Below are 14,487 nucleotides of genomic sequence, written 5' to 3' on the forward strand. Positions count from 1 at the left end.
AACATTATATGGCTTTTCCCAAGTTTGTTTAGATGGGGGCACCCAGCCCCTAAGCTAGAACTACCTTTTAACGACTTCTTCTCATGAACCGCTCAATTGATGTTCATGAAACTTGATCTTTAGCATCATTATAATTTTTTCTCCCAGTGTTTATCAAAGCGGGGCATTTTGCCACCTTTAGGTGCCGTTAGAGTTAAAAATAGATTTACCTTTAAATGACCTGTTATCATGAATCGCTCGATGGATCTTCATCAAGGTAGAAATACCTTTAAACCCCTCTTTTTCATGAACCGCTTAATTAATCTTCATCAAACTTGATCTGTAGCATTATTATAAGGTCCTCTACACATGTTTTTCGAATGGGGGCACTTGGTCCCCTTTAGGGGCCGCTAAAATTAAAATAGATATACCTTTAAATGACCTGTTATCATGAACCGCTTGATGGATCTTTATCAACTTGGTCCGTAGCATTATTATATGGTCTTCACTCGATTTTCATCAAATAGGGGTACTTGACCCCTTTTGGGGGTCGCTAGAGCTAAAAAAAAATAGGAATACTGTTAAACAACTTCTTCTTATGAACAGCTTGATGGATCTTTTTCAAATTTAGGCTGTAGCATCATTATATAAGCCTCTCCCAAATTTGTTCAAATGGGGGCTCGGCTCGTGGACCCTTTTAGGGGCCGCTAGAGCTGAAAATAGAAATACGTTTAAACGACTTCGTCTCATGAACCGCTTAATGGATCTTCATCAAACTTGGTCTGTAGAATTATTATATGATCCTCTCCCAATTTTATTCAAAGGGGGGCACTTAGCTCCCTTTAAGGGGCGGCTAAAACTATAAATAGAAATAACTTTAAACGACTTCTTACCATGCAACGCTTGATATATCTTCATTAAACTTGGTCTGTGGCATCATTATGGTCCTTTCCAAGGTTTGTTAAAATGGGCCACTTAGCCCATTTTAGGGGCCGCTAGAGCTAAAAGTAGAAATAACTTTTTAACAACTTCTTATCATTAATCGCTTGATGCTTCTTTATCAAACTTTGTATGTAGCATTAGTATATGGCTCCCTTTAAGGGGCCGCTAGAGCTATAAATAGAAATACCTTTAAACGACTTCTTACCATGCAACGCTTGATGGATCTTCATTAAACTTGGTCTGTGGCATCATTATGGTCCTTTACCAAGTTTGTTCAAATGAGGGCACATGGCCCCATTCAGGGGCCGCTACCTAGAACATAAAATAGAAATCTCTTCAAAAGTCTTTTTAACTCATTCTGCACGCGCGACGCATTAATGCGTCGGCCAATTGTTATCTGTATACCGCGTGCCGCTTTTAGGCGGTGTTGTTATCTACATCTGGAAACCGCATGCCGCATACATGCGTCTTTATAGTAATAGCTCTGAATGCCGCGTGACGCTTTCAGTCGTCACATTTCATATGCCTTAAATAAAACCTTTTGGTTCTTTCTAACAAGTTGCACCAATCATTTTTTTGTTGCGTAACATTTTTAAAACATAAATAAAACCGGATTTTGTGAAAAAAAATAAATGCATTCGTTGAAGAAAGCTGTAAAAGCGAGCGTCGTTCGAGTTATAATTCGTGATTTCTTGAAGCCTGGAAATTACGGATGATTCTTTATATGATCGAAACATAAAAAAATAAGTAAATAAATGAATAAATAAATAAATAAATACCAACGAAGATTCATTTAGAAATAATAGATACCTTTTCGCTCGTCGCTATGCGGCAAATAATGCCATCTGCGGGATCAAACAATTTTACGGCTAAATGAGTTTACTTCTGATTATTATCGTTCTTACTTTATTACAATAAAATTATCATTAAACATTGTGCCAGAATTTCATTCAAATCTGTCAAAATTTAGCAGAGATAAAAATAAAAACCCAGCAATGGAGCTAGAAAAGGCGTTGAGTATATTCTTTATGAGTACGGATCTAAACATTTGAGTGCGGAAAAAAATAAATTGTAAATATTATTGTTATGTTATAAAAATACACTTCAATAAAGACAGATGTGTATAATTACCGCACAAAAATAACGTGTACGCATCATACCGCTATGCAAAAAAAAAAAAAAAAAAAAAAAAATCTCATAGAATTATTTTACATTTTCATACCGCGTGATCACTGTCACATCTTTACTTTTCTTTTACATGTAAGATTAGGCTAAACTATCTTCCACTCATGCACACCTGACCTTTCATTTTAACCTATGCGATATGACAATGCTTGTATGTATGAAAAATTAAAATCATCTTCGTGGGTATTTATCTATTTATTAATTTTGTTTTTAAACTTCGAAACTGTCTCTTGATTTATAGATTAAAGTGTTAATAATAATTCAATTATTTCGAGCTTGTGTGTGATACTTTAGAAACTCTACGAATTTGTTTCAAAATTCAAATTTTCATAAATCACATGTGTTCTGAAAACTATTCCAAAATAATCTCATTTTCAGCACAAAAGTTACTGTCTAAAATAGTTAAAATAGTCACTTATTTTCATTTTACTACATCTTCATATAAATTAACACTATATCTTTTTATCAGAAATAACTTTATTCTGGTGCGTTTTGACTGCCTGGATACGTATAAGTGAGTAAAATCAGTGTTAGAAAATGACAATAATATTCATTTAAAATTTTGCTTGAAAATTGTTCTTATTTGTTGTTTAAACCTGTACATGATAAGATTTAGCATTTTATAAATGCTGTTTAGCCAAAACAAAATTTGGCGAGAGAATGTGGTCATATGTTTTGTGTCTTTAATTCAACAGTCAGTCTGCATGAAATTAACTTTGTTGCGTAGCTACTTCAATTTACTTACAAAGAGTGCAAATTCCATACCTATTACCACATATTTGATGTCATATGTCACTAATTAATAACAACATCCCAAGCAAAAAAATCTACAAGATCAATGTTATCTCTCAAAACATCTCTCGGTATTCAGGGTAGATTGGCTAATCAGCGTCCTGGGTGGCTGAGAGATAAATATCAGCAGGATAGAAGTGGAGATAACGCTTTAGGGCAGAATGAGTTAATTACATTTTTGTAACTTTTTAAATTACCTTTTAAATTTAATACTTTGTCACTAGCAAGATCTATTTAGGTCAGGGTTTGTCTGAAGTGAGCGACTTAAGCCCATTTGAGCCTCTGGTTTACTTTTTTATAGCAGTTTAACGTTGGTAAACTAAAGAGCATACTTTGGTAATACAAATGGATTAAACTGACAAATTTTATTTTTATTAAGTGAACGAAACAACTCAAGCAAAAGATGACACAAAGATAGTTGAAGAAATTCAAGATGATTCAATGGTCGTTAAAGAACATATTCTCAAAAAGCTTGGCTTGTCGCAACTTATTGGTGGAAACATCACAATCAAAGACATGACCACTGTTGATCCTTTTGAAAATGCAGACAATGCAAGCACTGAGAAACTGCCATGGGTTTTACTACGGAGACTAATGTCAGTAAACTGTGATGCAATGGACCTTCGATTCAGTCAAGATAGTACGAATCTAGAACAAAGAAATAGTTCTATATTTGCAATGTATGACGATTCCAGCAAAAATGAATGTATAAGCCCTCTGGATGTGTTTTTATCAGTTTTTCAATGTTGTGACCCAATGTTAAAGCAGTTGTTGTATCAAAAGCTGTATTTGTGTAAAATGGCTGTTCCTTTTATTTATCAGGAACACCTATCTTCTGAGTCCGTACTCGCAAAATGGCCACTTCGAGCACTTCTTATTGAGAGTAAAAATTCAAATGGAGCAAATGTAGAAGTGGAAATGCTAGACATGTCAACAAGGTTTATTTCTTTCGCGCGGTTTGGTCGACCAAAATTTTCAAAATCAAAACTATTAAATCTAATTTTAAGCGAGACGGGAGCAGATACATTTTATCATAGGGACTGTCCTTTAGGTACTACAAAAAAGTATATTACTGATGGTTATACTGAAATGTTTTGGCTACCAACAATTGTTGATACGCATAGTAGATTCACTGAAACAATTACGTTTTTGAATATGAGAGGCAATATCAAGGGTGCCTTTCCAGAAAATGAATGCACATTTATTGCTGCTATTACAGATATAGCTGTTATAATTTGTGACATTGACTCGATTCGAAGTAACAGTTTGGAGCTTCAAAATTCAATAGTTAGATTTTCGGCGGTTCTTATTGTCATTGCTAACCCAATTGATAGAGAGGACCTTAAACTACGAGATACACTGTTTGAATTTGAACGAACAGTCAGTAGTAAAAAGGTAACAAAGCTTCAGATTACTTGCACTCATATCGGTTATCAAGAAAAAAGCGCAACAGATGTACTCTCTGATGTAACAGGGCGCTTATCAGACTATCTTAAGAGTACCTCTAACTTGTCAAAATCACTTGAAGCCAGAATCAAGGATGCTGGAAAATTCGTGCCAAAACTAGATGAAAATGAACCATGCATTAAAGCTAGAGACGCTGCCCTATCAGTAATTCAGACGATGGAAAAGGAGGTCGATCAGCAAAATTGTTTTTTTATTATAACACCAGTTCAAAGAGCTTCGTCGGAATTGAGTGATCTTCTTAAACAACGGCACAGAGAAAAAGATTTTAGCTTACATGGTCAGATAAAAGAAAAACTGACACAAATACGCTATTCCCATACTGAAAAAGTAAGTGAATCAATGCAGAAGTTACTGAAATGCATTACTCATTTTGCTGGTTCATATTATCAGTTGCAATATTTTTTGAACTGGTTACGATACTTTTTAGAACGGAAAAAAAGACAAGTTTTGCCGGATTTAATTAAAAAAAATCAGTTAGCATGGGACGCTTACTGGAAAATAAAAAAGGAAGATAAACCATCTGCAGTAGAATTAGACAAACAAGAAATGAAAATTAAACAATTAGAAGGAGAAATAGAGAAAGCGTCTTTTGGAATCGAGAACATGTTCAGGGAAATGTATCACATATGTGATGCTATTTTATTGATTAAAAAAGATAGAGCTATGACTTTATACCAGGTCCATTTCATAGCGGATATAATCGCAGATATGGTTTTGAATGGACATGTGTTTGAGTTGCTTGATGGACATAGTTTTTATATGCCAACTGAATGGATTAAATTAGTTTTGAATAAAGTACATAAAATGATAGGTGAAAAGAAAGTACTCACAATGTCAGTTCTGGGCTTACAAAGCTCAGGAAAATCAACGTTATTAAATGCAATGTTTGGTTTACACTTTCATACTAGTTCTGGGCGGTGTACCAGAGGTAATCACATGCAGCTGTTACCAATAAAGCAACACCGAAACGTTAGAACATGGCAGCCTTTTGAATATATACTGGTTATTGATACGGAAGGGTTACGAGCACCAGAACTTAGTAACAAAAATTACAGAAGAGATAATGAACTAGCAACAATTATAACAGGACTGGGCGACATGACGATACTGAATGTAATGGGAGAGAATACGACTGAATTACGAGATATTTTACAGATATTGGTCCATGCTTTTTTAAGACTAAAATTAGCAAATGAAAGACTTGATATCCAGAAAAGCTGCTATTTCATTCATCAGAATGTGACAGATATAACAGCATCAGAAAAAATGAAAACTGGGTTGCAGATTTCAATTAGAAATCTTGATAGAGTGACAGAAGAATCAGCCTTGTCAGAAGGTATTTCAAATATACATACGTTTAATCAAGTCATAGAATTTGACACCGAAACCAATGTTTGGTATTTACCAAACCTTTGGCAAGGCAATCCTCCTGTCGCAAGGGTAAATCGTAAGTATAGCGAGGCTGTGGTCGATATTTGCCACAAACTTGTACTCAAAGGCCTAAATGAAACAGCTAAATCATTTAAATCACTGAATGACATAGTTGTACATACTGAAGATCTTTGGAAAGGTGTTCTGGCCGAGGATTTTGTTTTTTCATTCAGGAATAGTCTTGAAAAGAGAGCATATGTTGACTTAGAAACAAAACTGAAAACAGAGTTATGGACTTTAGAAAATCATGTTGATGGACGATTTTATGAAATATCACAAAAACAGTTTTCTCAGTGTGACGATAAAAATAGTTTAAATAGGGCAAGGTCAATTATAATTGCAGACATAAAGCGTATTCTCTCAGCAGAAGAAGCATCAGTCACAGACAAAATGAATGTCTTCTTCAAGACCAATAATTTTAAAGATACAGTCATACAGTGGAAGCAGCAGACGATGAACCACATAAGATCATTTTGTAAAGAGTTGATAGATAAGAAACATCAGGAGGTAGACATTATGCTCGACAAGCGAGCAGTTGATATTATGACGAACTCTATGCGAAAAACACACGAAGAAGAGCTTAGGAAACGGTCTATTGAATTAGCAAACAGGTTGAAAAGTAAACCGCCGACACCTGATGTGATTCATGAGAAATTTGGGGAAATATGGAATGCATTTGTTAGCGATTCTCTGAAGTCAGATACCTTGAAGAAACATCAAGTTGCACGCGAGCATGACTTTATAGATATACTAGCTGAGATGCATAATAATCATCCGGTAATGTATGAAGTCCTTAATAAGGAACCATTGAATACTGTAACGAACATTCCTAGGTTAAGTAATTCTTTCAAATTAACAAGAATAACTGAGAAAGACATTTCAGTTAAAACCAGAGCTAAGATAATTTCTAAATTTCCTTTCGCAAAGTCTTATCATGAATCCTCATTATTTGCCATAGTAAAAGAACGATTAGAAATATCATTTGTTGAAATAGATTCCCAAATAGTTCAGCTTTGCAAAGAGGATAATGAGGTTACAAATCAGAAGATTAAATGTTTTTTGAAGAATGTTGACAATTTAATAAATGATATAGCAAAGCCACACGATTATTTTACATTAAAAGTTACTTTTAAAATCAAGATTGGTATATTTGTGAGTAGGTTTGCGCTAGCTCGTTTCGAAAATCACAACAAAGAATACAACCAAACGCATGGCTTAGATGTCCGTCTAAAAGAATATAAACAACAAGTCAAAGAACGTTTCTATGCTCATTTGGATGAATGTAAAGCTGAAGACACAGCAGCAAGAATGTTTCGTATTTCAATGGAGAAATTTGTGTTCGAGACTGTTAAGGGTAGACTTCCTTTGATGGTAAAACATTATTTAAAGAGCCAACTACCACAACTTAAATACCACCTGATAATCGAAATACTTACAGATCTAGTGGATAGAGATAATTTTAGGGATTGGGTACATTATATAGAGAACCCTAAGACATTTGCTCACATATGGATAACTGAAAAATCTGATAAACAATTATTTGATCAGGAATCCGGGAAATACTATGAGTTGGCCTCGGAAGAAATTGAAAAATGCCTGAAAGAAATAAATTCAAGCATAACCCAATCTGGAAAACACTTAGATTCTTCATCCGTAACTATTCATATGTGGATTGGGAATTTTCTGTCTAATTTGAAAACTTACAAAGTTCCTAGGGAATGTTTTAGAGACGTTGTAAGGGAACTTGAAAACGCAAATGAAATTCACGTAGATTACTTTACAGACATGCTAGCAAAATATATAAAAACATCAGGCAAGGTTGTCGAGGACAAATTTAAACAGGAATGTCAGTCAAAAGATACAATTAAGTGGACCACGTTAAATCCTTACACAGATGTTTTTGAAGACATATGGGGCTGTCCTGACCAATGTATCTTTTGTGGTGAGCCTTGCATAAAATCCGACATACATAGAGGTACTACACACAATTGCCTCCAACATAGGCCTTCAGGATGCAGAGGTGTTCATCAAATTGATACTTTGAAGATTTCACTTACTTCTTGTAATTTCGACGTAGCATCCAATTTAACTGCAACATGTTCACTTTACAATTATCTTTGTAATAAACCCAAAAGAGAGCCATGCAGTTCAGGAAGACATCCATACAAAAGGTATAGACAATACCTTCCAAATTGGGACATTGAACCTTCGAATGATATGGAAGAGAGGTCTAAATTCTGGATGTGGCATATCGCAAAGTATAAGGACAATCTCAGGAGTCATTATTGCATTGATGTGTCTGATGTGCCCATACACTGGGGGGAAATTACGAAGGAAGAAGCTTGTGAAAGTCTTAGAAGCTTATACACAAAAGGTGAAAAGTAAAGACAGATAACGCCTGAAGTATGTACGGTCACCGATTTTATTTACTGCTAGGCCTTTTAGACATATATAATTACCTTAAACGGTAAATTGATATTCAGTTATATCGAGTAAGTAAAGTAAGTTTATGCAGGTTATCTAATTTTGACGGAGTTTAATAGCAAACGTTTACTGTATTAAATAAAAAAAACGCGTTGCTTTAATCTGATCTATGACTATAAAGGAGAGTGCATTAGTGTGTAAAGAAGAATTGAAAATAAATTTAATTTTCCTTTCTTTCATGTTTTGTGACGTTTGATTGTAAATAATAGAATGTTTCTTATTTTAGCCATTATTGCATACCATAGGTCTACTATGGGTCCCAGGTTGAACCTCTGCCACGTTTTGGCGTTAGTTTTAGTTTGGTTAAACTACAGGTAAACGGTTTCGGCCAGTCAGCTACGTTTCGGGATAAATCTTCTTTAACCAATCAAAATCGGCCGTGAAAAGCGTGGCCTCATTCTTTCGATATATCCGTCGAATAACGACGAATAATTATATGTCTTGAGGTAAATGTACAAATGTCCGATTTTAGCAGTAAATCTTTCTTAATCTCATTCATGCAATATAGTCTTGATAATAAATACTTTGCTTAGATATTATTTTAACTTTCGGCTGGTGCGGGTAAGAAAAGGTTTGTCTCATTATAAACATGTTTAAGCTTCTTTTGCCACTGACTGTCCGTTTCAAATGTGTGTTAGTACGCGTGCGTGCGTGCGTATGTTATAGCTTGCGTTTGTTGTCGTGTGCACGTGCCATGTGTTGCAGTTTGGGAGACTATGTTTTTGGAACATGACATCCCAAGTTGGTTCTTTATCGGAATGATGGTTGACATAGATTGGTTGAAACCACTTCTCGTAGAAATTACGAGTGCACACGCTCAAAAAATAAACGAAAGAAATAAATTGGAGGTTCGTATCGGGACACCTGATGAATGAGAATGATTTTAGCAAATGAAAGAATACATGGTATTCTATATAATTATTTGTGGAACAAACACTGAAAAGTATTTTCTTCAGAAATCATGTCTGACACTACTGAACCGGACAGTTCAGACCATTCTATTTCCATTTCATTTCCTATCCAACAACGCTTTAAACTAATGATACGAAGAAAAATTATGAGAAAATACCAAAAGGTACTTATCATGTCACATCGGTTCTTATGAAAAAAAAAATATGGTGCGAGTATAATATTATAACTACTTTGTTGAGAGTCTAATGTTATTTTGACAGTTTTGTGTTTATACATAATTTATAACCCTGGGGAAAGATTTTGTATTGTTATTTGATAATTATAGTTTAGGTAAAGTCATTGTTATTTTACATACAATATTACAGGTTTAAAACACATACATTTTAACACTTACCTCATAAGCAATGATCTGTTGTCCTAATTATTCATGTAGTAATTATTCATTTTAAACATGAAACAGGATAATATATAGATATATAGTTTAGCACTTTTAGTTTTAGTATATTTCTAAATGTGTGTTGCTTCGCTCACTTTGAATCTTCATGATGAAATTCTGTTAATGATCGTAAATTACCTACACTTTGTTTCTACGCTTTTGAAACAAATATTGCTGTACATTGTTTACTTTTATTTAACCACTATTTTTCAAAGCATAATTGTATCCGCGAACTATTCAGTCTGTATAAAAGATATGGACATGTGTTTGAATTTTTTGTGAGTGCGAAAAAAAGTGAAATTAAATGGCCTTCTGATGGAAAATAACACTTTTGTTGAGATTTTAGTATATGGAGAAAGTTTCACAATGTAGATTTTAATGAAATTTCTAATAGGTGTAGATATACCTATTTTCAATTATGTGACCAAGTAAAATTTTTAGGTCAGTGTACTATTTTTTTCACAACTTGCCAGTTATCAATTAGAATCCTTACATTGCTGTTTGTTTTTCGGCGAACGCCGTCTAAATTCGTTTTCGTTACCTATGCCACGTGACTTCAGTTTGCAAATCAAACTACTTGATAACGCATTAGAGATAATTTATCAAAATGGAAGATTTATGCAACACTCTGCCTGATTGGACGAGAGTGTCAATTTCTTTCACTCTGTTGATTGTGCTACGCTGAATGAAATGTAGACAAAGCGTTTATCCTAAACGACGCTGTTCACAGTTTTAAAGCTAACTTTGGCTCAGTATATTTAGCAAGAATATTGATATATCTCAAAATGATAAGTAACTTTAATAAATATGATAAAAACCTGTTCAAATACCAATATATATCAAATTAAAGAAAGAGCTGAATACGGTCTGCGTATCACATGAATAAGGATGTGATAAGAGTCTTTTATGTAGAGAAGAGCTTTTAAAAGATTTTCCTTGTTACAATTGTCGTCTGTATATGAAAAGGTTTCTTGCTTTTGTGACTTATTCAGATTGCATATTAAAATGAGTACTTGTTTGCTTTGATATATTTGTTATAAGTTATTTCACTGATTTATTATATATGAATATTTTTCTTTAGTATGGTATGCAAATATTGAACTCAGTTGAAATCTGTTTCATTATATATATGCTATATAATGACTGAATCTCATACAGTTTATCTATGTGATATGACTACGGTCAAACTTTGCTTATGAAACAGAAATATTGAAATAATTACAATTGTATGTTTTGCTTGACCTTCACTTTTTTATAGGTGTGACGTCATTGTCCAAAGATTTTTTGAATAGCGAATATGCATTTGTTAAAGCGGGATCAGTTGGCCTATTTTCGAAATAAATAAAAATAATAAATAAAAAAATCCTTTAATTGATTTTTTCAACTTTCTTCAGCTGGGACATTTGACCCCTTTAAGGGGTTGCTAGAGCTAAAACTAGAAATGCCTTTATACAGCGTCTCATGAACAGCTTGGTGGATCTTTGTCATACTTGGTCTGGGGCATCATTATAAGGTCCTCTTCCAAATTTATTTATATAGGAACTTGGGCCCTATTAGGGACCACAATAGCTAAAAGTAGATATGCCTTTCTTCGCATTAACCACTAAAATGTAATGGATTTTTATCAAACTCGATGTGTAACAATATCGTAAGGTCTCTTGCTATTTTGTTACAAATGGGGATAGGGACCAATTTAGCTAAAAATATAAACACGTTTAATGACCTCTTCTCATGAACCGCTTCATGAATCTTCATCAAACTACTGCTGTAATTATTCGTCTAAGGATAAACGAAACAAAATTGCAACCATACGAAACCTTTGTGAAAAATTAAAAGAGAACTATTTAAATTGTTACAGTGCGGTGTTTAGTTTTGCAATTTGAAAAATGTTAGATGAAAGGTGAATGTTAGATGAAAAATTCATAAACTTCTTTCCTTATTACAATTCGCCGACCATCATTTTTAACGATATTTCTTGTTACATTATCATTTTGAGTTATTTTATATCAAACTCCATGTTATGCCAAAGTTAACAAAGAAACGCGTTGCTGCTGACTCTTAATACATGGAATATAATAGATTCATGGCAATATTTATGGTACCCGTATAACTGCTTCCAGATATGTTTTTGGATAAATGACGTTAACCAAACGTGCATAGCTACCTTAAACAGGAATTAAAATGGCCATGGAAATGTAGAATATGTTTATAAAATGGAAAATAAAAGTAAAATATTACATAAAAAAGAAATTAAAGTAGAAAGATATACTAGTAGTGGTAAAGGTAGAAATGAAAGAGGTTGCAAATTATGTACCCAAAATGTAACAAAATCATTTTCTATTGTGGTGTGACAAATATAGAGACATACATGTAAACGTAAATATCTGGACAATGTTTCTTGGCCCTCTTTAAATAAATTCGTTTCTAATATGTCAAGTATGAAAATGAATTATCTCTTAAACATTTGAAAATTTATAAAAGAAGCTATGCTTCAATGCAACAATACCCTGTAAAATATTACTGTTTCCTAGTAAAGTATTGTTATTTATATGTACATGTATATATTGTTATGATTTTGTAAAATTGTGTATAATTTATATATTGAAACCATTATGCTAGTTTCTTTTGATTGATCAAATACCAGCAATGGTTGTCAGACAAATTAAATTCTCTAAAAGATTGTTAAAAAAACTTGTAAGAGCTTGAAATGTATTCTTGCAATCTTAAGTTCATCCGATGACCTTTATTCAAATAATGTACATTTTTAACATTCAATTTGGTAAAATATGGTTTTGTTACATTGTGTTGATGCTGATATAATTATATCTTTTTGTTGATGTTGATTATATCTTCACGCTGCATTAACTTTTGAACATGAGGCTTGAGATGGACACGTTATTTTCTAAACAGTTTGATATTCAAAATATGTATTGCGATGGTCAATCTTGTCATGCAGAAAAGGGGTTTGTGTGCAAATTCAATCATAATAGATCATTATATTGCCCTGACTTTATTACAATATACATCGGGACAAAATGACGCTTTTGTCCTAAAACAGCATTTTTCTTGTTTAAGACATTTAAAATTTTCATTGTAAGTTGGGTATCCTTGCTTTGCTTTTAATCCTATACTTCTGTTGAGATAGTAGAGAGTGATTAATTATATCATAATCGGCGTGTTTATCAGATATTCTTGATTCGGTGTATGTATGTGTTTAAGTGTATGTAAGCTTCAGTGATTAATCAGAGACTGTCTTCAGAGCCGATATCCTGTTTCTGTGACTAATGACCGCCTCACTAGCATTATATCTATTATTTAAATACCATTTTGATATGTTAGTGATGATGTGATACGTTTGGAATTATTCTTGAAATGTTTTTTTATACACAGTGCAGATTAAGAATTTTATAACATTTCTTCTGGCAATTGACAAGTCCACAATGTTAATGTGAATACAGGGACTCGAGTACGATATGATAGTAATCATAATCATTAAATGCTTCCTGATATAAATTGCCAGTCTGTAGAGTTTGTTATATGTCTGGTCTTTAATCAACAAATGGCTTTTGTATGTTAATTTAAGACACGTGAACAATATAAGTCAGCAATTGCCGATTCGTTTGCGGACCAATGCATTCATTATCAAAATATTTAAACAAGAAGTCAGTCATGAAAAAAGACATCCATTCTTATTTTAGACTATATGTTTTAAAATAACTTTCAAAACTTTATCAATATGACAAACTAATAACTTGATAGATTAGATTTTTGCGACCTTCTACAAGTATTTCACATTTGCAATGTATTTGTATCTACTTTGGAAAGGATTTTGTAATTCTTTTTTATACAGTATAGTATGCATTTTAAAACGTATGCTTGTTAATATGTCAGCTCTATATTATAGTCACGAAATAATCTTGGGCCGTTCCATATTGAAACTAAATTGAGAAAAAAACACGTTCATCAAACAAAACAAGTATGTTGAGTAAAAGATATCCACTAAACCGGGGGATAAATAACATGGTAATTGATTAAGTAATGTATTAAGTCTGATATAGCCATTACCTTGTAAAATATGTGCACTTTTTTATTTTACAACTGCCATCATAGGCAAATATTTATATTTTATAGGAGAATCTGTTATACATTTTTGACAAAGAATATTTTAATCAGAAACTTCTTTAAAAAAAATATTTTTACATTATAAACTCTAACAAAAGTATAAAGGATGTCGTAGGAAAAAAATTGTATATGTTCTTAATTCCGAAATTTACTACATCGAATCCGAACGCATTAGTCATAAATTATTGTCCTAAATTTTTCAAGGATTTAAAAATCAAACAATGGTGAACCTTTTTGTTTTCACGTTAAAACGTGGTTGTTAAGAAATGAGATCGTATCACCTTACGAATAACTTGACATTATCTTGGGAAAGCATAACCAACAGAATGCTTATAGTGAGCACAATATTAAGGGTTGAGATATTTATTTTATACTCTGTACATGAAAATTACAGAAGCCTAACTTTTTACGTTTTACTATTGTATAAAGTATACACATAGCCAGAATTACACCAACAACATACACGAACACAGACAAAATAAAATCGATAGGCATAAAAAGTAAGCTTAACATAGGATAGCGCATTTAAAAGCCTTTAACTACAAAAAATATAAGTATGTAACCAAAAGGAATTGATTATTACATACAAAATTTTAAGTAACTAAATTACTCTTACATGGAAATACGTATATATTTAATTGCACATTTACTTCAGGTATATACAATTTGGTTTAATTCTATTAGATGTTTCTTAATTGCAATTACAATGTAATTTGCCCATGTCTGGTAAGTGAATG

The 14,487-nt window shown here is 32.9% G+C and overlaps 1 protein-coding gene across 1 annotated transcript in view; it reads left to right on the forward strand.

Annotated features, from left to right (window-relative positions):
• The window catches only part of LOC123531700 (interferon-induced very large GTPase 1-like), a 48,051-nt gene extending 37,406 nt beyond the window's left edge, over window positions 1-10,645 (forward strand). Inside the window, exon 15 of the mRNA XM_053534530.1 lies at window positions 3,278-10,645. Within this exon, the coding sequence (XP_053390505.1) occupies window positions 3,278-8,181 (4,904 nt within the window). The 3' untranslated portion in view covers window positions 8,182-10,645. The remainder of the gene's footprint in view (window positions 1-3,277) is intronic.
• The last annotated feature ends 3,842 nt before the right edge of the window (window positions 10,646-14,487 follow it).

The sequence above is a fragment of the Mercenaria mercenaria genome, unplaced genomic scaffold (genome assembly GCF_021730395.1).
Source record: "Mercenaria mercenaria strain notata unplaced genomic scaffold, MADL_Memer_1 contig_3776, whole genome shotgun sequence".
NCBI classification, from domain to species: domain Eukaryota; kingdom Metazoa; phylum Mollusca; class Bivalvia; order Venerida; family Veneridae; genus Mercenaria; species Mercenaria mercenaria.